This window comes from Pelodiscus sinensis, chromosome 2 (genome assembly GCF_052426305.1).
Source record: "Pelodiscus sinensis isolate ZL-2025 chromosome 2, ASM5242630v1, whole genome shotgun sequence".
In the NCBI taxonomy this organism is placed as follows: Eukaryota; Metazoa; Chordata; order Testudines; family Trionychidae; genus Pelodiscus; species Pelodiscus sinensis.
In genome coordinates this window covers 78,108,046-78,130,361 of record NC_143053.1, presented here as the reverse complement: position 1 = coordinate 78,130,361, position 22,316 = coordinate 78,108,046, and the positions used below count along the sequence as shown (strand labels likewise).

At 40.4% G+C, this 22,316-nt stretch overlaps 1 protein-coding gene across 3 annotated transcripts in view; it reads right to left on the bottom strand.

The window, feature by feature from the left end:
- Positions 1–19,398: 19,398 nt before the first annotated feature.
- The window catches only part of SS18 (SS18 subunit of BAF chromatin remodeling complex), a 66,946-nt gene continuing 64,028 nt past the window's right edge, over positions 19,399–22,316 (bottom strand). For all 3 annotated transcript variants that reach the window (XM_075920820.2, XM_075920818.2, XM_075920819.2), the window contains one exon: positions 19,399–21,100. In XM_075920820.2, coding sequence (XP_075776935.1) covers positions 21,074–21,100 — 27 coding nt within the window. In that variant the 3' untranslated portion in view covers positions 19,399–21,073. The remainder of the gene's footprint in view (positions 21,101–22,316) is intronic.

Below are 22,316 nucleotides of genomic sequence, written 5' to 3'. Positions count from 1 at the left end.
GGAGAAACTTCCTGATATTAAAGATAATCACTTAGTCTCCTGGAGAATGAAAGCACTGAGAGTGAGGCTTGTACAACTGTAGCAAACTGAAATCAATCTCTCAAATAATGGTTTTCCTAACTCTCTACTTTTGGTCATTTCCAACTCAGAGCACCTTTTGAAAACAAGGTAAGAGGATATCATATGTAACTGCCACAGGATAGGCATTTTATAAGTATATTTGTGATTAAAAATGTGTCCCGATTTTATAAAAGCTGTTGCTTAGCCCTGCTCCCAACCCCTCACCTAAATGACTATAACAATGATTACAATGCACACTGGTTTTACACTGATGTAACTAGATGCACTTCACTGGAAATTGTGTGCACTCAGCACTTCTGAAAATCCAGTCATCTTTGTGTAGATGCCTACGTATGGAAATAGGTGTGTAACTTTAGGAAACCCAGTTGCAAGATTGAGTGTCATTCTGTTTTCAGTCTGATGGCAGGTCATTCAAATGGATACTTGCTCCATGACTGGGGTCCCAGATGCATGAGTTTTAGGATGTGCATCCCTTGTGAATTCCATACATAATTAGCTTCCCCTGAGTCTCATTCTGCCAGGCCAGAGAGCCTTCCTAATTCAGGGGGCAGTGAAGTGGAATAACCATAGAGGGATACTCACTGGCCTGTTGCAAATCCCTCCATCTTCGGTTATTTCTATCAAAGGGAATGATTGGGAGCATGAGATATAATATTGATTTGTTCATAAAGAAATCAGCAGGAAATTTGCTCAGGTCCAAGATGCTATTCCCCTGAACTCAAAACAACTGCTTGCATCCCAAACAATAGCTTGCAATGAGTAAACAGAATTAAATGAAGTCTGTGAAACTGGATGCTGATTACAACACCACAAGAGTTGCAAATTATTTTCCAAGTTGCATATATGGGGGCATAATCTCACTTCATTTCACGCATGCAGATTCACTAGGGGGCAGTAAGTAAAATATGTCATTGTTAAAGGTCTGCTGCTGCTTGTGGGAAGTCTTGAAAAGGTATTCTGCCTAGAAGCAGTTCTGCTCCCATATCATATTAGTTGCATTTCCCTTCTGTGAGTGCTCTTCACAAGTATATTGACATATAAATGGATGTTTGTTTTGTTGAACTCATCTTCTCTTGCTACTTTTTTCCCCGCTTGAACTCATTCGGTGAACCATTTGCACTGAACAGTGTATTGGACTAATTTACTCATTTTTGCTTTTCACAAACGATCTGTCAGTTTTTTAACTTTATCAACATTCTTTGCCAAACTGTTAATGATATTCCTACACATTGCTCCCAACCTGTTTGCCATTATTTAATTTTGCTTTAGTTCTTGTAATTTGTGTCAATGGTGCCTGGAGTTTTAAACAGGCAGCCCTTTGTATCATCTCATACCTCTAAAGACATTGTTATTTATTTACATGGAAGTATTGCTTAGGAGTCCTAGCCAGAGACCAGGACCCATCATGCTAGATGCTGTGCCAGCATAGAGCAAGAAGACAGTCCCTGCACCAAGGATTTTATTATACGAGGCTGTTTCTACACTGGAAAGATTTGGTGACAAAAGTATTGTCAACATGCAAAAGAAGTCGCCAAATCATGTTTACGCTGCCACCCTTTGTCCATGTATCATGGCCACATTCTTAGCTCTCCATCAACAGAAAGAGCACAGCAATGTGGGTATGCTTCCCACAATAATTGGCGTCACCATCAGTAGCTAGGCACTGCGGGAACATGGAATGTAGCACTAGACATTTAAAGGGCTTGCAGCTCTCAGCCCTGTTGCTATGCATTACCCAGCAGGCACCTGAGTTGCTGCCGCTATTTAAAGGGGTCGCTTCTCCAGCCCCTGCTGAGGTAGTGCTGTAACTGGGAGCCCTTTAAATAGCCACCGCAATCCTGGGCAGCTCCCAGGTATAAGCAGTAGCGGCAGGGCTGGGAGTCATGAGCTCTTTGCTCTGTTTTTATTTCAAAGCTTCTGGCCCTGGACAACTGTGTCAAGAGGCTAAGTTCCTCCCCAGCCCTGCCCCTTCTTCCCCAGGATCCAGTCCTGCCAAGAAATTGGGCAGAGGGAGAAGTCAGCCCATGACCTATACCAAAATTCATTAAGTACCTCCCTATGAAAATTATTGCCCCCTGCCCTAGAGGCAAACACAAATCTCTCCAGATTTTTTGAACATGGTGAGTTTTAAAGGTGGGGGAGAGTGGGAAGGAGGGTTGAACGTGGGTACGTAAAGTACAGTCCTCACTTGTGCAGCAGATGTACCTGGAAACAATTCTAATAACCCCCACTTGTCCACTGGATGCCATAATTCTGGCTGATATTCTCCCTATTGAAGCTTAACAGGCAAACCCAGGCTCAGCTTCTGGGTGCAGGTGGCATTACTGCTTATGCAGCCAAACTCCGCCACCTTGGTATCAACAGCACAGATTGAAGAATGGTTTGGGAGAGTGTCATGCCACAGGGGTGGGGAAACAGCAGCCCTGCCATGGAATCTCTGTGAGAAAATAAATAAGTACCTCAGGAAAAGCTTTGACACCATCTTCCTGCAAGATTCTATTGATATCTCTGTGCATCAGTGCCCTGTTTGGACAGACCACCAAGCCAGACAGAGCATAGCCAGCTCACAGAAACACAGCCATCAGTCAAACCCAGCCCTTCCCTCCCCTGCTGCAATAGAGCAACTTACCCTGCATCTCTTCTCTTGCTTCATGCTCCCCTTGGGACTTGAGAACAGTTCCTAGCTGCCTATCACAGCAGGTGACCCTGCATTCAGCCCCTCCTTCTCATTCACCTCTGCCTCTTCATCAAGAGCTTCTTCCTCTGGGTTAAGCCCTGTTTCTGCTCACTCTATGCCTTGAGAAGCATCCACAGGGTTCGTGGGTGTGTACATGGTATCTCCACCCAGAATTGTTTCCAGTTCTTTATAAAAATGGCATGACTTGCACGCAGCACCAGAATGGTGCCTCCTTCATCTGCCAAAATTCCTTTATCTTGGCTTGGCATTACAGGGTGTCTGGCTCACACCCCTCTTCACATAGGGGTACGTCTACACTTGCTCCCTAGTTCGAGCTAGGGATGCAAATGTAGCCAACCGAAATTGCTAATGAAGTGGGGATTCATTAAAAATGAGGAGTAACGTTAGTTCGAACCAAGGGGTTTGGTTCGAACTAATGCATCCCGGCGCGCACTTTCACTTTCGAAACAGCTGTTGAGTGGAATAATGGGAGGGCGAGATTATGCTAATGAAGCATAGGATATTTAAATCCCTGCTTCATTAGCAATTTCGGTCAGCTACATTTGCATCCCTCGCTTGAACTAGGGAGCAAGTGTAAACGTTCCCATAGAGACTGAAAAATGTGGCTGTACATGTCCCACTTCCTACATGTCACTTGCAGCTGTGATTGCACCCATTCTTCACCTCATATGCTCATAAGATCCTCTTAGGGTGCTCCAACCAGCAGAGCATCTTGAATGATAGCCATCATCCCTGTTTCCCTGAGATGATGCCATGGGGAGCACTCCATGCTGAATCAGCCAGCAGAAAATCAATTTTAAAGTTCCTGGGGCTTGCAGGGAAAAAGGGTGCATTTCTGTTTACCTGGAAAGCACTGGTCAGAATGGCTAATCAGGCATTGTAGGAAACATCCTGGAGCTCAATAAACTCGAAGCCAAGTCTCCTGTAACACACACAGCTTGATTGTCAACGGGAAGGGGAGGGGCAAAAGTCCCTCCTGGAGGTGGAAGTTTTCTGTCACCAGAAATGGGTGGTTTTTTGCGACTTTTGTCATGTTGTGATGTGAATGCTCTCCGAGTTTTGTCACCAAAAAGGGGATTTTGGCAACAGAACTGGCCAGTGGAGACATGCCCTAAGCATAAGAAGAAAGACAACAGATGGTTATAGACTGACAGGGAAGCACAAGGAAACGATGAAACAATATTGGTCACATGCTGACTGTATACACTAAGAAGAAGAAACACCCCAGCGGCCTAATTACTGTAAAGTTTTTTGTAGGTATCATGGCAAAGGACTATTTTAAGAAAGAAAGTGAAAGAGTACAGGAAGTTTATATAAATAAATACAAATAAAAAACAAATATTGTTTTGGGTATTTGCTCATATGATTAGTCACCTACATTTGTGTTGGTTTTGCATATCCAAGAGCTTTCAGGATGGCCCTGGGGACATTTCTTTCATCAATGTACAAGCAAAGAAAAAAAAGAAAGACACACACATATTTGTGATACTTTTAAAATAATTTTAGAATAATATTTGCAGAGAGTGAAAAAGAACACAAATAAAATCAAAGTGGGGATTTTTTTGCTCAAAGGAAGATTTTAGAAACAGTTTTGCTGTATTTGCTCACCTATCATTCTCGTAACAACCTTGGTGTCACAGAAGGCTATGGCTGCACCTCCAGTTTCAAAAAGATAGTGTCTGTTTTCATACAAAATATCCTCAGCAATAAAGAGAGCATAAGGAAATACTCAGAACAAGGTTTTCCATAATTTTCTTTAATAATTGCAATTCAATATATAGAATCTAACTGACAGAATGAGACCAGAGTATTTGATATGTGATTATATAATGGAGAAGTACTCATTGTTTATATAAAGTATTGGCTCTTGGAAATTTTAAAATTAAGCACTGAGGTTGACCCAAGTTGGGTCAGGTTGGGTGGGAAAGCTTATAGAATTCCAGGAAAGAACATGGCCCAGGGAAATGTCTCTGGAGATAGATATTTTTAGCCTTCCAGACCTGCATGACAAAGAGTGGATTCTGAAAACTGAGAGAAAAAAAGAGAAATTTAGTTTAGGGATGTTAGTATCCTTTCCCGATAGAACTTGCTATGATACAGAACTTGTAAGGCAGACTTTGCTTCAGATGAAGAAGTCATTAGTGGAGTATAATTTGAAGCAGCCATTTTGTTCCCAGCAAAACAGTAAGAGAAATCAAATTAAAATTTACATTGTGGGCATTGGCTCAACTGACAAATAACTGCATGAATCAAGAACACAATGATAGAAGGTAAAATTGATGATCGATGATTAAGAAATTGGAGATGGAAAAGTCTTCAGATAAGATTGTAATTGGACTTGACTTCAACCAATTGCATGTTTCATCTCTTTTTATATATGTAAAAAGGCCAATGTCTAGACAGATGTCATAATAACTGTTGGACAGCATTTCAGATACATTGGTGGAGCAATAGTAAAGAGAATTCCCAATATTTTATATTGGTGCCTGACCTTAGCATATTGCCATATATATTTTCAGCTGTTGTGTGAAATGCTAGGAGAGTTGAGTACAAATTGTTTTGAATGTCAATAGATGTTACCTGACTCTTATGAGGTGTGATCCTCACTCTCACTTTGGCTCCTTTGTGCTAGGTTAAAGGGCTTTAAAAGCCCTTGAGCTAGCCCAGGGTGGGGGTTCCCCCAGCACAGCACTGTAGAAAACAGAAATAAGGCTGACTTCTGAGGATGCCCTCAAGCACCATGGCATAGTTAGAGCAGAGGGAAGGGAGATGGGTCACTCCTTAGGTTGTGACTTTTGTGCTGTGCCATCACGGAATCTCACCCATAGATTTTAAGTCTGCTTTCCCTTTGGTGCGTGTAGTAACTTTGCAGTTACTTTGTATTACTTCCACTGGCATGTCCAATTGGCATTAGGGAAAGCTGGGTAATGAATTCATTCCTTGTGTGTTCCTCTCTGAGTCTCTCTTGCACCAAGCCCCCTTAGGAAGTGGGAAGATATACTAGAACACAGCATAAGAGCAGCTATGCTGTATAGAAAAAGAGCCTGTATCACAAATCTTCGCGTTGCTGTGGTAAGACATGTGGTGTACTTGTGAGGAAGAATCGCTGCTATTATATATTTGTATTGTGATCATTCCTAGAGACTCTACCCCTTTGGGCAATGTGACACTGTGTGAACACACATTAAAGAACAGTCCTCACTTCAAAGAGCTTATAACCTAAAGAGAGAGGGCAGAGGAGATGAGAGGAAACAGTCACAGCAGGTCAGAGGTAGAGGTAGCAAACAAACAAGTCTCCTGTATCCAAGTCCAGTTTCTGTTCACTGAAATGTGCTGCCTTCCAAATAATATACTCAGTGTTATAGCTTTAAAAATAAAAAAAATAATATTAACCCATGAAACCTTCACCTATATTTGCTGAAGAAGCATGAAGAGCCTCAGTAAGCCATCATGTGTTAGCTATGTAATTTATTCTCTCTTCTTCTATCCCCACCTCTTCCATTTGTTGCCCTTGTTGTTTATACTTAGATTGTAATCTCTTGAGAATGCAGGAACCATGGTTTCTCTGTGTTCTGTGCTGTGCCTAGCACACATTAGGATGCTTAGAAAACAATACATAATGTCTTAATATATATAATTTTCCCAGGGGAGTCCGACATTCAATATAATTTGGCTTTGCAGAGGTTGACCTCAAAATGACATTTGGATTTGGCATTTCATCATCTGCCCTCAAAGAATAACTTAGTCCTTATCATGCATCACTTGACAACCATTATCTAATTAATCCTTACAAAATCTCTGTCAAGTCACTAAAGGCCTAATCTAAAGCCCATGGAAGTCAAATAGATGCAGGCCTCGGATGTGAAACTTTGACCCCCTGTTATAGGTTGGAAACTGCTGTACAGAAGTTAAGTGTCTTCTCCAAGAACACCCATGAAGCCAGTGTCAGAGCTGGGATTAGCATTCTGATTCCCTCACTCTGTGCTCAGGCAACTAGAAAGACCATGGCTCTCCCCATATTAAATCAAACAAGAATCATACTGAAGTCTTAGAAATTAAAACACAGATGCCATGAACATTATACCTCATTCTGTTGCAGCACTTTTCCTCCATTGATCTAAAAGTGGAACATTCATGAAACAGAGAAAGTTGCAATCCACTTAATGCCCAATCCCACTGATAGCCAGCCTCATTCCATTAAAGATATTTAGAAGAATATCATGATACACAACACACCACCACAACATTGATCCTGGGCAGATTTTGTTTGGAGACATGAAAAGGAGTCAAGTTTCATTGATCTACAACCCCACATTCAATTCTTGCAAAAAGAACAAGGCATTTACAATCTATTAAAAGTCCAAAATAGCTTTAGTCTTTTCGTTGGATAAATCAGTCTCTCAGAATAGCCTGAGAGTTGTGAATGAAGAAAAACTTTGCCATGCTTATTTAGAGAATCTAACCCACTGGAGCCAGAGCTTATATGAATGCATTTTGCATTAGTGGGCTGCCTCGGAAAATCCTGAGTTTTAGTGCCAAGGGAGTAATTAAAATCAGATCATGTTTGCAAAATGGTTGTGTTTATGTGGGAACAAGGACTAAGTGCTAACATGTAGGGTTTCATGTATTCAACTTTGCTATGGAGTTAGAGCTGGCTGAAATGTGACATACTGAAAATAATGGACAGAGGTAGGATTTCTGTGGCTTGAAAATGCATAGCTGCTGAAGGGGGAGGGGCAGTATTAGTGCTGTGCTCATTAGGAAATTTGTATTCACAAAGGAAGGGTAGGTAGACACTAGAAAACGGTTCATGGTTTTTTACTTCTGTGACCTTAGGTGTCTCACTAAGCTACATTTTTATACTACGATTCTTTCCAATTCTGCATGCTTATTGTCCAGCTAAACTCAAACATTTCTGTTCTCACATGTAAATTCCAGTGGTTGGGTGTGAACAATATGCATTTCCATACAGCACAGGCATGGGGAAAACCAACTTGTGTCACAAATTCTGTGTAATCTGATTCAGATGCTGAGGCCACGTCTTCACTCCGCGGAAGATTGCAGCTCCCACAATCCTTGAGTGCTCTCCCACTACCTACTCCCCACTTTCTTAAAGGAGCAGGTGTGCAGAAGCTGCCTTGCTCTTTCTTGGGGAACACGTGTTCAGTTTGTAATTTCCACACAAATATAAATTTTCTTGTTAATACGGATACCATCAGAGGCCACAGCACTGGATAGCTCCAATTTAGTAAATGATAGTGGGTTAAATGGGTACTCCTAAGTATCCAATGATTGTCAGGTTTTGCATATAAAAAAGGAATAGAGAACGATAGAATTCAGTATATAGGAAGGACCAGTATAACAAGTCTTAGGGCATTGGAAACTATCAAAGGCATCCCCTGGATGATTAGTGGGGTGCGTCCACACATGGACAGCTCCAAATAATGAATAAGGGGCACTAAACCTAAGATTGTGCATGGGCTGGTAATCCTACCACATAAAAACAAACTTACTACAAAAATGAAATACCTGGAGCCATATCGTTATGCAGCTTGAACAAGAGACCAGCTTCGTGGGAAGAACATGATAGGCATTGGTCAAGACTATAAGAAAGGCCAGTCCTGACAAATGCCTGCCTCAAAGACAGATCAACAATGAAATCAAATTTTGGAATGTGAGAACAATGTATGTAGCTACTAAAACTGATCAAGCAATTTCCATCTTGATGTCCTTGGAATCAGTGACTGTAGATGGACAGGTTCAAATGAACTACACTTTAGAGAAACAAATAAAAAAATCATCTACTCCAGGAATGTGGACAATAGACATGAAGCCGGCATAGCAATCCTAATGTGCAGGAATCAGTCAAGCAAAGAATTAATAGTACTTGCTTTCAAATGAGAGTCTTCAAACTAACAGTCATACCATACTATGTATGAAGCATCAAAAAGACAGATAAGGAAAAAAAAGATTGTTTTTATGATTTGTTAAAAGATGTGTTAACCGACATCCCAAAATACAATATTGTGACTCTGAGTGATGTTCACACAAAGGCTGGAAGTAAGAATGATGGGTTGGATAGTTATGGGCACAAACGCAGGACAGGTTTGGAAATAAACCAAGTTTGGAAGGGAATGATTAGTAGAAATTTGCAGACTGAACAATTTAGTGATAGGTAGAACAATATTTTCTCATAAAGTGACAGGGAACTCCCCTGAAGGCACAAGAAAGAACCAGCTAGATCATTTCTACATTTCAAGAATGTTTCTCAGCTTGCTGGCAGATGTATGTTTGTACAGGAGAGTAGATGTGGTCAGTGCCCATAACCTTGATATAGTACAAATTGAACATTAAGTTAAATTAAAAGAAGACCAAGTGTTTTCAACTTAAACTGACAAACAGGTCTTGTGTGCTAATGGAATTAACTGAAGAAATCCAAGACACTGATATTCTGTGGGAAAATACCAGATCTAGACTATCTAGAAAAAGGACAGTGATAGAAATGTAGCCGTGTTCGTCTGGTGTAGTTGAAGCAAAAAACAGGACTATGTAGCACTTTAAAGACTAACAAGATGGTTTATTAGGTGATGAGCTTTCGTGTGCCAGACCCACTTCCTCAGATCTGGAATTTCAGATCTGAGGAAGTGGGTCTGGCCCACGAAAATCCATCACCTAATAAACCATCTTGTTAGTCTTTAAAGTGCTACATAGTCCTGTGTTTTGCTTTAGAAAAAGGACAAAGAGAGTTCTTATAACAAAGAAATCTAAAATGGAAGAATAGGTTATTGGTGCTCCTTGGGAAGCAGCGGACTAGCGAAGACGTGTAAAGCAATAACTCATGAATGCTAAAACATGTGAAAAGACAAGCAACTGGAAAACAGAATACAAGCTCAAGGCAGAGAGGTAAAAAGAAGGGCTAGAGATAAAAGTACATATGTTGATAGACAATGCTAAGAGGTTAATGGTGCCAGCCAAAGAGGTCACCTTATAACTTTGTATTAGACAATAAAATGGCTAAAAAGAAACTCTAGCAGTACTGCAGGCCTTATTAAAGATGCAAACAGAAAGACTTTTAGTACAGAAGAACAAAGGGGAAAAAAAGGTAGAACATTTTCAGGCTGCTTTAAATAGACCATACCCAACTAAACTATTAGAAATACAGCATGTAATGAAGAACTATCACTAGAGCTTCATGTTGATGTAATAGATATTACAGTGGAAGAAGTTAGAAAAGCTGTTATTAGCAAACAAAAAAGGGAAAGCAGCTGGAGAGGCTGATATTATGGGAGAGATGCTTGAAGCAAGTGATGAAATAGCCCTCCAGATTTTCCCAGTGCTTTTGGATAGAACCTAAGTTAGTGGAAGAGAGGCCTTCTAGTAAAATTGCCAAAGAAAGGTGACTTTACCAACTGCAGTAACAGGAGAGGATTTAGTACCTGGGAAAATCATGTGCAACATCATCCTGGGACATACCAAGAAATTAATTATACATCAGTTTTGAAGGGGTTAAAAACAGAACATTTCAGCTAAATGATGGCAGGAATTTGGTACTGTCGTGAGCAAATAATTTACCTATATTTCCCAGCTCTTTCTCTCCCAACCCTCAGTTTCCATGGAAAGGGGTGGCTGGCAGGATGTTCTCTGAGTGAGTCTCAACACTGGAATTTACTCTGCCCCATGCCCACTGCTGTACTTTTAGCTGGAATTTCAGGGATATTTGATGGAAGGAGAGGACTGAAGGCCAGAGGTAGTTTGGCAAAGGACCTGCCTGCCCTGTAGGGTTCTTGCTGGCTGAATGTGGCTCGGTAGCACCCTCCCTCTGTTTCTACTTTTCTTGAGGCTCCTTACCAATTCCACACAATCCAAAGGTATAGACAAAATCCCATTTGGGCTTCTCCTTTAAGAAGTCCAAATGAAGTTGAAATAAAATTTCTTCCACCCAGCATCAAAATAATCCTTCAATATCTTTCTGGCAAGTAGCCTCCTCTCAGATTCAGGGAGGTATGTAGTTCTCCTTTCTTGGAACCTGTTTCTGGGCTTTCAACAGCACCACCAGCAGTTTCCCCAACTTCTTCCTTCAGGAACCCTTTAGCAACTCTCTGGCTACGTCTAGACTGGCATGATCTTCTACAAATGCTTTTAACGGAAAAGTTTTTCCGTTAAAAGCATTTGCGGAAAAGAGCGTCTAGATTGCCACAGACGCTTTTTTGCAAAAGCACTTTTTGAGGAAAAGCGTCCGTGCCGATCTAGACGCGGTTTTGCGCAAGAAAGCCCCGATCGCCATTTTCGTGATCGGGGCTTTTTTGTGCAAAACAATACCGTGTTGTCTACACTGGCCCTCTTGCGCAAAAGCATTTGCGCAAGAGGGCTTTTGCCCAAACGGGAGCAGCATAGCATTTCCGCAAGAACACTGACAATCTTACATGAGATTGTCAGTGTTCTTGCAGAAATTCAAGCGGCCAGTGTAGACGCAGCCATCATGTAATATTTCTCCTTACCTCCCTGGGCTGAGAGCATGCCACAAGAAGCAGCTTTTCCCCTGATGCCGTCTCCCCTTCTTTCATTAAGGCCAGTTGGGCAGCAAGTAATTAGTCACAGGTGCATTGGTCTCAAATCCCTTATAAAAGGAGCCAGTCATCCTATGATGGTCATATGTGGAACAACTGTTTCAGTGGGCAACCATTATTGTGGAGCATGTAATTAGTCCAATCCATTTGATATGTACAGTGAATCTTATGTTTTATTGGCAATTTCAAGATGAATACAAATGCCTTGAGCCAGAGATCTGTGTTTAAATTTATAAACTAAAATAAATAAATGATCTGTAAGGGAGAAACTAATTACACCAACTTCTAATCACTGGAAATCAAGTAACCTTGACTATGTCACATAGACTAGTTAATTTTGCATGAGCAGGCTTCTCTGAAGAAAGTTAACAATGGAAACCATATTCTTTTGTCACAAGATACAACAGGAAGAACATTGGTGATGCCTGTACAGAAGTTCACGATTTAAATCATGTCAGAAGGAAAATGATATCAAAATGAACTTCAGACTTTTGTGATGCAACTGACGAAGTGGGTCTTTGCCCACGAAAGCTTATGCTCTTACACTTCAGTTAGTCTATAAGGTGCCACAGGACTCCTCGCCGCTTTTGCAGATTCAGACTAACATGGCTACCCTTCTGATGCTCTGAAAAAGCACAGGTGGAACAAGACATACAAAAAGTAGACTTAAAACAAACTCTAAGTTAAGACAACAAGGAGAAAATTACATAAACTAGAATGCATTCTCCTTGAAAGGGATGCAAAATTAACTGTTTTAATTTTAAGGGAATTGGGGCTTTTGAGACCATATTGTGCAAAAATTGAATTTTTCAACACTGTCAAACTCAGCAGAACAGTCACTCCCCACGATACAGTCATGATGGCGTCCACATCTGCCTTTGTACATGTGCTCCAGGGAATATAAGGAAACATTTGAAGTGTCAGTGCACAGATGTGATTGCTAAGACTGATTAAAGATTTCCGGTTACCTGTCGAGAATCCATTTGCAGGCCTGAAAACATCCATTTACCAGCCAATAAAACCACACAGGTTATAGCAAAGGCTTCCAATTTTGCCACATGTTTTGTTCTACCTTTATGTTACTCGATCCTGGGAGTACATAGATGTCTAAAAAAGAGGGCAAAAGTGCAAATTACTGCCAACTTGGTTAGTAATTTGCTACACTTGGATGAACTAGTCCTCTGGTGCAGAGAAGTTAAGAAAACCTTGTGAGAAGTATTTACAGCTGATATCCCTCTCCATGAACATTAATTACATTTATACGCTATCTTATGGCAAAAGGCAAATATTTCATCTCAGCAAATGACCCTGGGCACAAACAGGTAGCAGCAGTTATCTAGGTTCTTTGATAAAAAAAAGCCGGCTCTCAAAGGACCTATGTCAATGTGGAGGGTAGGGGAGAACAACAAAAAACCCAGACACACAGATCAGAGTTGGGCACTTTGGAGTTTGACATCTGAGCCACATATCAATTCAACAAGATATCTCGATAAGTACAGCTGTAACTAGTGTTTAGAAAGTTACAACAAGAAGTGGTGACACTTGGTTATACTGTACTTTATTAAAAGGAACAAAGCAACTAACTGAAGACTATACCATTAGACACAGAAATAAAAAGAGCAACCTATACATCTGTATATCAAAAGTGTTTTCAGGACTTAAATTAGATGAAAAGAACAAGTTGTTGATGAGCCCTAATGTACCACAATTTCATAAAAATAAAATGGATATCCCCACCAATTATCTATCTCTACAAAATATCTCCAACAGGCCTATTCAGAGATGTCTGCATTCTGTGTTGGCAACAACCCTCTGAAGTAGGAAATTAGAAGTTATGTGGTATAAAATTAACTTTTAGCTGATGTAACAATGATAAAAATACACTTTTTTTTGAAGGCCCCATAGTGTAATTCACCTACAACTATTGTTTTAAACAAAAAAATGACAAATCAAGCCAATAGAATGCACTGTTCAGAAGAGTTCACAAATTCTAATAGCTTTGTTTAAACTAGCAAAAAAGAGTGAGCTAATATGTTTCTATAATATTTATGAAGCTGCTGACTTTCTTCATTTGTTAAGCATTCTGATGAACAAGCAGTAAAGCAATATCAGTAGCTTAGAAAAAAGTCATGGGTTGTTTTGTTTCTCATTTACTGAATACTGAAAAAAAGAGCCCTATAAAAATGATTAAATCCCAGGCATGTGTAAATCATACATTGTATTAAAATAGTCTAATTTTTTCTTCTAAAGGGGTATTTTTAACTCTTTTCAGAGAAGTGTGTCTGTGGCCAAAAGAAAGCACTTTTCCTCTCTTCCTTATTAAATTACAAATAGATGTTTTGTTTATGTTTAAATTGTTCCAATCAGGAGTTGGAAACTCTTCCAAGCTACACACCCCTTCCCCGTCAACCCCATCTTAGTAAGTTCAATTCCTGAGCATGCTGGGAATTTAAGCTATAAACAGCCCTGTCGAAGTCAATGGAATTTCAGGTTGAATGTGGTTCAGGACTCTCTGGTTTGGCAAAATCTATGGTCTGGCAGGACCACAGATGTTGCTGGACCAGAGAGAGCCCTAGTGGCATAGGTTGCTGGTGGTTGGCAAGTCCGCCAGAGGCCTGCAGGGCTGGTGGGTCCGTGAAGTCTGCATGGTCTCTGGATCATGGTGGGGCAGCGAAACTGGTGGGGGCAGCAAAGACAGTGGAGTCTGTGGGGCTGCTGGAGTACATTGGGCCAGTGGGGCAGCGAAATTGGTGGAGACCAGCAGGGCAGCAAAGCTAGCAGGGCCACTGGAGCCTGGCTGCTGGGGAGAGGAGCCCAGTGAGGAGGCTAGTACCACGCACACACACATACCTCCCCTGGTCTGGAAAACTCCCTTGTCTGGAACCGGTCAAGTCCTGAGGGTACTAGGCCAGGGAGGTGCAGCCTGTACTTATAGGCTTGCTGGTCTGGTGCCAGCCTGCTGGGCACTTTGAAGACTGGCATCCTACGCTGGACATTGGGAAGAGAGGGAAGGAAGTGACTCTCCACCACATGCCTCTCTCTGTGAGACACCATGGAAGCCTCTCTATGGACCACTTCATTGTGAGCTCTGAAAAACATGAAAGCTGAGGCAGTGGCTATTCCAAGTGACATGTTACTCCTCCAAAGAGCCCTATCCAACCCCTACTGAAATCAATAGAGGCATTTCCACTGACTTCAGTCGGATTGGATCAAGCCCTAAGGCAGCAAATGTGCCCCCAAAGTGGCTTTAGAAAATAGCAATGTGAATCCTCAATAATCTATTGCTCCTACCCAAAATCAACCCACCCCCTAAAGAGCTGCCATTTCCAGGGCTCCCAATGGTCAGAGATTGAAATTAAGAAAAATAAAAACAATCTCTAAGTCATTAGTATGTTTCACAAAAATGGTAGAATTGGAAGGGTAATCATGTACCTAAAAATACTTAAAGTTATCATGCAGAATTAATTAATGAGTTTTTCTAAGTGGGAATCAAAGCGAAGTGATTATCTAGGAAGGAGTACTGCTGAAAGGGATTTAGGGGTCATAGTGGACAGCAAGTTAAACCTGAATCAACTGTGTGACACTGTTGCAAAAAAAGCAAACATGATTCTGGGATGCATTAACTGGAGCGTTGTGTGAAAGACACGAGAAATCTTCTCTATTTCACGCTGATTAGGCCTCAGTTGGAGTATTGTGACCTGTTTTGGGCACCACATTTCAAGAAAGATGTGGAGAAATTGGAGAAGGTCCAGAGAAGAGCAGCAAAACTGATTAAAGGTCTAGAAAACATGACCTATGAGGGAAGGCTGAAAGAACTGGGCTTGTTTAGTTTAGAAAAGAGAAGACTGAAAAGGGACATGATAGCAGTTTTCAAGTATCTAAAAGGGAGAAGGGAGAAAAATTGTTCTTCTTGGTCTCTGAGGATAGGACAAGAAGCAACGGGATTAAACTGCAGGAAGGGACGTTTAGGTTGGACATTAGGAAAAACTTCCAACTGTCAGGGTGGCGAAACACTGAAATATATTGCCTAGGGTAATTGTGGAATTTCCATTGCTACAGATATTTAAAAGCAGGTTAGACAATCACCTGCCAGTGCTTGGTCCTGCCGTGAGAGCAGGGGACTGGACTCGATGATCTCTTGAGTGTTCTATGATTCTATAAACATACACAGGGCTTGGCAAATAATACAATCTACTCGCCCATGGCGAGTAGATTGTAACCCGGAAGAGCCAGGTTCAGGCGATCTGCGCATGCGCAGATTGCCAGACAGCGCAGCTGGCAAGCAGGGTTTGCCGTGGTTCTGCGAGCCCTGAACATACATAGTTAGTCACATGCCCACATCCACGTTACAGATTTCGCTCTTGTAGATTTACATCAAATCTCTCCTTTTATCATAAAAGCCAAAAATATTACAAGGATTTCATGTTCAGAAATGGAATATAAAAAATGCCATACTGGTTCAGATGTGCCCAGTACCAGACATGTCAGAAGATGATGATAAATAAAAAGTAACCAAACTAGCAAATGCTAAATAGCTATTGGCTTATTACTACCGAGCATGAGGCTTTATATCCCTTCTAAATAGTGTTTCATCTGATCTAATATATGTTCTGGGGATGTTCTTATCCATATAAAAATCCATTTTTTTAAAAATCTACCGAGCCTGTAGCCTCTGTGATATCTTGTGGATTGTGCAGTTATGCATTTCCTATTATCAGTTTTAAATGAGCTGCCTTTCAGTTCCATTGACTATTCTCCTTGTTCTTACATTATCAGAAAAAATGAGTAGGAGTGCTCAATTTACTTTCTCTATTCTATTTATAATTTTATATACCTCTGTCATGAGCATTTCCCTTCTGAACTAGACAGTCATGTTCTTTTCAATCTTTCCTTATATTGAAGTATTTTCCATACCTCTAATCACTCATTGCCCACCTCTGGACCCCTTCCTATTTCTCCTGTCCCCTTTTTTGAGAGAAGGTGGCTGGCCTAAGCCACGCACCCCACGCCTGAGGCCAAAGCTGAAGCATGAGGGCTTCAGCCTGGAGCAGCTGGGCTCAAGTTACAGACCCTCTACCAGGGGCTGAAGTCCTTGGGCTTCTGCTTTGTTCCCCTTTCCAAGGGCAGTGGTGCTCAGGCTTTATTGCCTTTCTCCTCTCTTCTTTCCCTCCTTCCCAACACGGGCAGTGGAGTATGGGCAGGCTGTCTTTGGTCCCTTTTCCTGGGTTCGTGGAGTGATTTTTGTCAGGAGGGGGTAGCTATGAAATGAAGTTTGAGAACCCCTGGGCGAAGATAATAGAAATCCCTTTCTTAACGTTGTTTCTTTTTTACCCCAGCTGCATATTGAAAATGTTTTCATGTGACTGTGCATAAAGGAGATGTCTACACACCAACTAGACAGCTAAAGCTGGCCCATACCGGCTGACTGGAAGTCGTGAGGCTTGGGCTGTGGGGCTGTGTAGATTTCTGGGTTTGGGATGGAGCCCAGGCTCTAGGACCCTGTGAAGTGAGATGGTTCCTGAGTTGGAAGTCTACAATAAAACTGCCCTACAGTCCAAGCCCCACGATCCCAAGTCAGCAGGCAAAGGCCAGCCATGGGTTTTTCTTTGCTGGGTATTCATACCCATCTTAAAGAGTTTCCAAACTATGATGTAGGGATGTTAGATATCCGGTAATTGAATAGTCGTATAACCACATGAATTCTTATTGGTTACACAGCTATTTGATAGTCCCCAGTGGTGGGGCCAGTAACCAGTGCACTCCCCCCATGCCATCCCATGCTGAGGCAGCAGTGTGGAATGCCAGGCAGAAGCCTGTCCATGAGGAAAGCCCATTTAAAAACTAGCTCCCCCTACAGCCTGGCTGCCGGCTGCCCTGCGCTGCTGCCTCTGATACTGCTCCCTCCCTCCCCACCGTCCTCAGGGGTCCAAGTGCCATGCAAACAGAGGCTGCTACCAGGGAGGGGGTCAGGTGGACAGAGGCTGCTCCATGGGAGGCAGAGCAGCCCCTGTCCATGGGGAGCTCTGGACTGCCACAGAGGCTGCTTTGCAGCAGCCTCCCATGCCACCTCTTTTAAGCCAGTTCCCCCCAACACTGGCTCCTATTCCCCCTCTCCCTTGCTGCCTGTCATACAGAGGCAGCAAACAGCGGGGGAAGGGGGAAATGCATTTTGTTGATAAGATTAACTGATAATCCTATAGTGGACTACATGTTGACATCCCTACTATGAAGGTTCTTATCTTATGACTAGTTTCCTCAGGGGCATCTTGTAAAGACTGTGCCAGGGTTTTTTTTGAAAATCCAAATAAATATCAACCAGTTATTTATCCACTATACCAACCACTGAAACATTCAAAGAATTCTAGTAGACTAATACTAGTAGGGAAGCACAATTTTCCTTTATAGAAAATACACTTGCTTAGCATATCATATTCATCCAAGTGTTACATAATTCTATCTTTAAATTACTACCTCAGCCAATTTGCCTGGTACTGTAGTAAGGCTCATTGGTCTTTATTTCACACTATCCATCAGGCCTTCAGTCTTCTGGCACAGTAGCTGATGTCAATTAGAGAGCATTCAAAAAGCAGCTCACAGCCACTTTATTCTTAAATTCCTTCTAAATTGTTCAATAAATTCTTGTGTGTCCTGGTGACTTGTTACTCTTCAGTTCATTTGGTTTATTCCAACAGCTTTTCTTTTTGACCCCTCAAACATTTGGTACTGCTTCACCCTGAAGATCACCTGAAAATAGTGTGCAATTCCTCAACAGTCTCTGTGGTGAAAACTATGGAGAATGACAAAGAATATTTTTCTGCATCCATGTCCTTAATCCTCTTCATAGAAACACTGTCTATTTAAAATTCACAGCTACATGATTTTAGTGCATTTCTATTACAAGTAATATGAGATTACTTTAACTGAGAGTCTTTACAGAAAAAGTATGTATTTCTCTATTTTTCAGTTTGTTTCCATTTTTATTTGATTCTCAAAACTAGTCAATTTTTTGTTTGTCACACACAGCAGCAGAAGAAAAAAACATTTTTTAAAAGATGAAAATGATTGTTCAATCAATCATAAAAACTAACCATAGACTAATGTGAGCCCCAGACTGCTACAGACTCATTCGTTTTCCTTTTTACTCTCAGAACATACTAATTCTTTCATAGGATTCTTGCATGCAATACTTTCTTTAAAAATTTCAAGTGGATTTTCAAATTCCTTATCAGACCTCATATTTGACACAATCCATTCGATATTTAAGTTTCAGATTCTTTCTGTTGGCTTTATAAGGGTTGGATTTCTGTTTGCTTAAGGATATCTGGTTCAAATAACCTCTTGTACCTTGCCATTTTGTGTCCTATCCATTTATATCTGACATGCCTACTTCCTTTTTTGTTTAAGGAGATGTGAATAACAAAGGTATAATTTAAATGGGAAATACTAACTTTTATGGGGGACTACCTCCTCTTAAGTTGTTCTTCTAGTCTGGTATCAGAGGAATAAAGTAATTTTTGTCACCACCAATTAAAAACTTTACGAAACAGGACCGTTATAAAACAATTAAATGTTGCAAATGCACTAGTCTCTAGGAGGGAAACCCTGGAGGAAATTCTGCTTATTAAAATTGCAATTTTAGTTTCCATTAAAAAGGAGAATAAGACAACAGAAGATGGGTTGGCAAGACAAATTATTTCTTAATGTCAGTTGAGCTTATTTCAAATGAGATAACGTAGCTATACCAGGTTGGGTTCAGCACATTTTTTTTGTCTCTTCAACTCATTTATCTAATTCAGTCATCTTGATTATAGCCTCATGGACCTTCATTTTCAGAGAAAGAATTTTGTAACAAACAGCCTACACAACATGCTGATTACTGAACAGTTAATTCTAATTAACTTGGCTATGGCAAGAGAATTTTGATAAAGTCCTAGAATGCAAATATATTTTGGTTATCCTGGACCAACGTCTATAAAATAAAAACCTACAGCAAAGTCTCCAGATGAGACATTAGAGTGATAGAAATCTAATTTAAAGAAACAAATGAGAAAATTAAAATCACAAATAATTTATTCTTCCTTTAGAGTTGATGGAGTACAGTTTTAAATAGCAATGAAGTACACAGTGGTGGAAAATTGGCACAGAACCTACAAGCATTTCATTCATAATAATGCTCCTCAGGCTTTATCTGTTCAAACCTTGATGTGCATTTTCTACTAATCAACTTTAAGCCAAAAAAATCTCCCGTTAAAATCAATGGACAAATTGAAAAATGTTTCCATGTACATTTTGCTCATTCAAATACTATGTATTACAATTGCTTTCTCCCTGTTAAAACATTATGGTCAACTGTGAAAAAATATTTTACTCCTGGGCTAATTTTATTTTTAAGTTATGTCCTTTGCAAAGGCTGCCAAGAAGTCCTGAATGCAGGTATTCTTGCACAACAGACTATCCCTTCCTATATCTGAACTACACTTGCAGGATGGTCTCAAAACCAGATTGTGTACTATGCTATTGATCAAGGTGCTGCCTCTATCTCACATGCAACACTATAAGCATCAATGCGGTTCACAATAACATTTGGCATTTCCCTCAACAGCAGGTTTATATTTGAATGACCTAAAACATACCTTGGTCTCATATTAACCAGTAAGAAAATGGACACACACAAAAAATGCCCCCTTTCTAAATGTATTAATTCCCAGTTAATAAAGTTTAGATAGAGGTTTACAAATTCTTCTATGCTAGTTTGTTACATACAAAATATCCAACTAAAGGTTAAAATACACTTATACAATATACTTTGACCTGTTTTCAGTATTAGTTTTTGAATTTTTTGCATATTCAAACCAGGTAAAACTAACATTGTTTTAGTCTTTGTTATTGCAATTAGAAAGGGATTACAGCTTGATTAATGTTAAACTGTGACAAAACACCTACAATTTGAACAATTTTTCTGGGTACCAAACCATGTTGCAAAAAATTGTCAAACTATGTTAGAAACCATCTTTACAAAAATGCTTCACGCAGAAAAATTGTAAAGCTTAAAAAAATTAATCCTTTGCACAAGACTATCACATTGTTCTTGATTACCTTCCTGTCTAGGTAACCAGGATTCAAATTCTTTGTGCAAGAGCCTATTGCTGATGTACAGTATACTATGTCTTTATTCATCTTTATTATACACCATTTTGAGACCAACACATTCAAGCATTTACCATGCCCCCATCCATATTAACAGCAGATATCTGATCCTGCCCAGTGAGTAGTGTACTGTCTTGCATATTCACCACATGAAAAACATAATATACAAAATATTGCTGCTGTAAAAAGTGTACATTTCCCCCTTCCCCTTACAAAAGAATTTGTGGAAAAAATATTAAATCCCCATAACCTTCATAAAACATACAAAGCTGTTCACACCTTTCAGTCTGTAACAGTCTGTTTGATGCACAGTTCTGAACTCACTGAAAACCGGTTTATGTTAATGCATTTTCTGTCCAATATTGCCATCTAGAGTACAGATGTGAAATTAGAATTTGAGAGACTACAGCCTTTTATAACTAGACCATAAAGACCGTATATTGTAAAACAGCCATTTATCCACAATATTTTTCCAAAAGCTATATGGAATGGGAGTATCTCTTCACAGGGAGATGTCCACAGTGCTGAGGAGACAATATGGCTGCTAATAGATACTGGATACTGGAATGTAAGTACTTTTTCATTGCTGATAGTTTCCATATTGCGCCTAAAAGTAAATATAAAAATATGATTAGATAATGATTTTGGTTTTCTAAATTAAAACTGAAAAAAAGCAATATCCAAGAGTCATGTGATTAAGATTCAAACACACTTGAAAACATTTTATTAATCTCTAAATTCATCTGTAAATTACATTGCTGATTATAGGTTTATGCCTGGAGTTTAATTCTGTCCAAAAAAATTTTCTTGAATTGGTATTGGTAATTAAATAAAAAACATTAAACATTTAAGACAGATTATGGTAAAACTGGCTCTCTAACAAAGAGCCACTGAATACAAAACTGGAATTTGAGCAGTACTGCAAGAATTTAATTATATTCAAAAGCATAGAAATTCAAAGTGAAGGTATCCACTCAGCCTTTAACTCATAACTATTGTCCACATAATTTCAGAGCACGAGACTAGACTAAACACATGTTGTTCAAAAACCTGTGCATGATCCAAGGCACATCTAAGCAATCATAAAGGTATAGATGGCCAACTTGTTCTACAGAATCATAGGACTGGAAGGAACCTCAAGAGGTCATCTTGTTCAGGCTCCTGCACTCATGACAGTACTAAGTTTCATCTAGACCAGCGGTTGTCAAACTTTTTGGGCTCCGGAGCCCTTTACATGCGTAAAAATGTATGCGGAGCCCCAGCAGTCCACTGATTGTATGTGTTGTACCTATCTACGTTTCCAGTTTGTCAACCTCACGGAGCCCCTAGAGATGTCTCATGGAGCCCTGGGGCTCCGCAAAGCACAGTTTGAGAAACACTGATCTAGACCATCCCTGATAGGTGTCCGTCTAACTTGCTCTTAAAAATCTTTAATGATGGAGATAACAGTCTTCCTGGGCAGTTTACTCCAGTGCTTAAGCACCAAGTTTTTCCTAATATCCAACCTAAAACATCTATACTGCAGTTTAAGCCCATTGCTTCCTGTCTCCCTCCTCCTTGTAACAACCTTTACAGTATGAAAACTTAGGTTTCCTCTTAGGACCAGTCTACACTACAAGCTACACTGGCTGTGCTGCTGCTGTAGCATGTCTGATAAAGACACACTATGCTGACAGGAGAGCGCTCTGCTATTGGCATAATCACTCCATCTGCGTGAGAGGCAGAAGCTATGCTGGCAGGAAGGTGTCTATCGCTGACACAGTGCCAGTGTGGACAGCGCTTAGGTTGCTGTAACTTGAGTCACAGGTTTAATACCCCTGAAC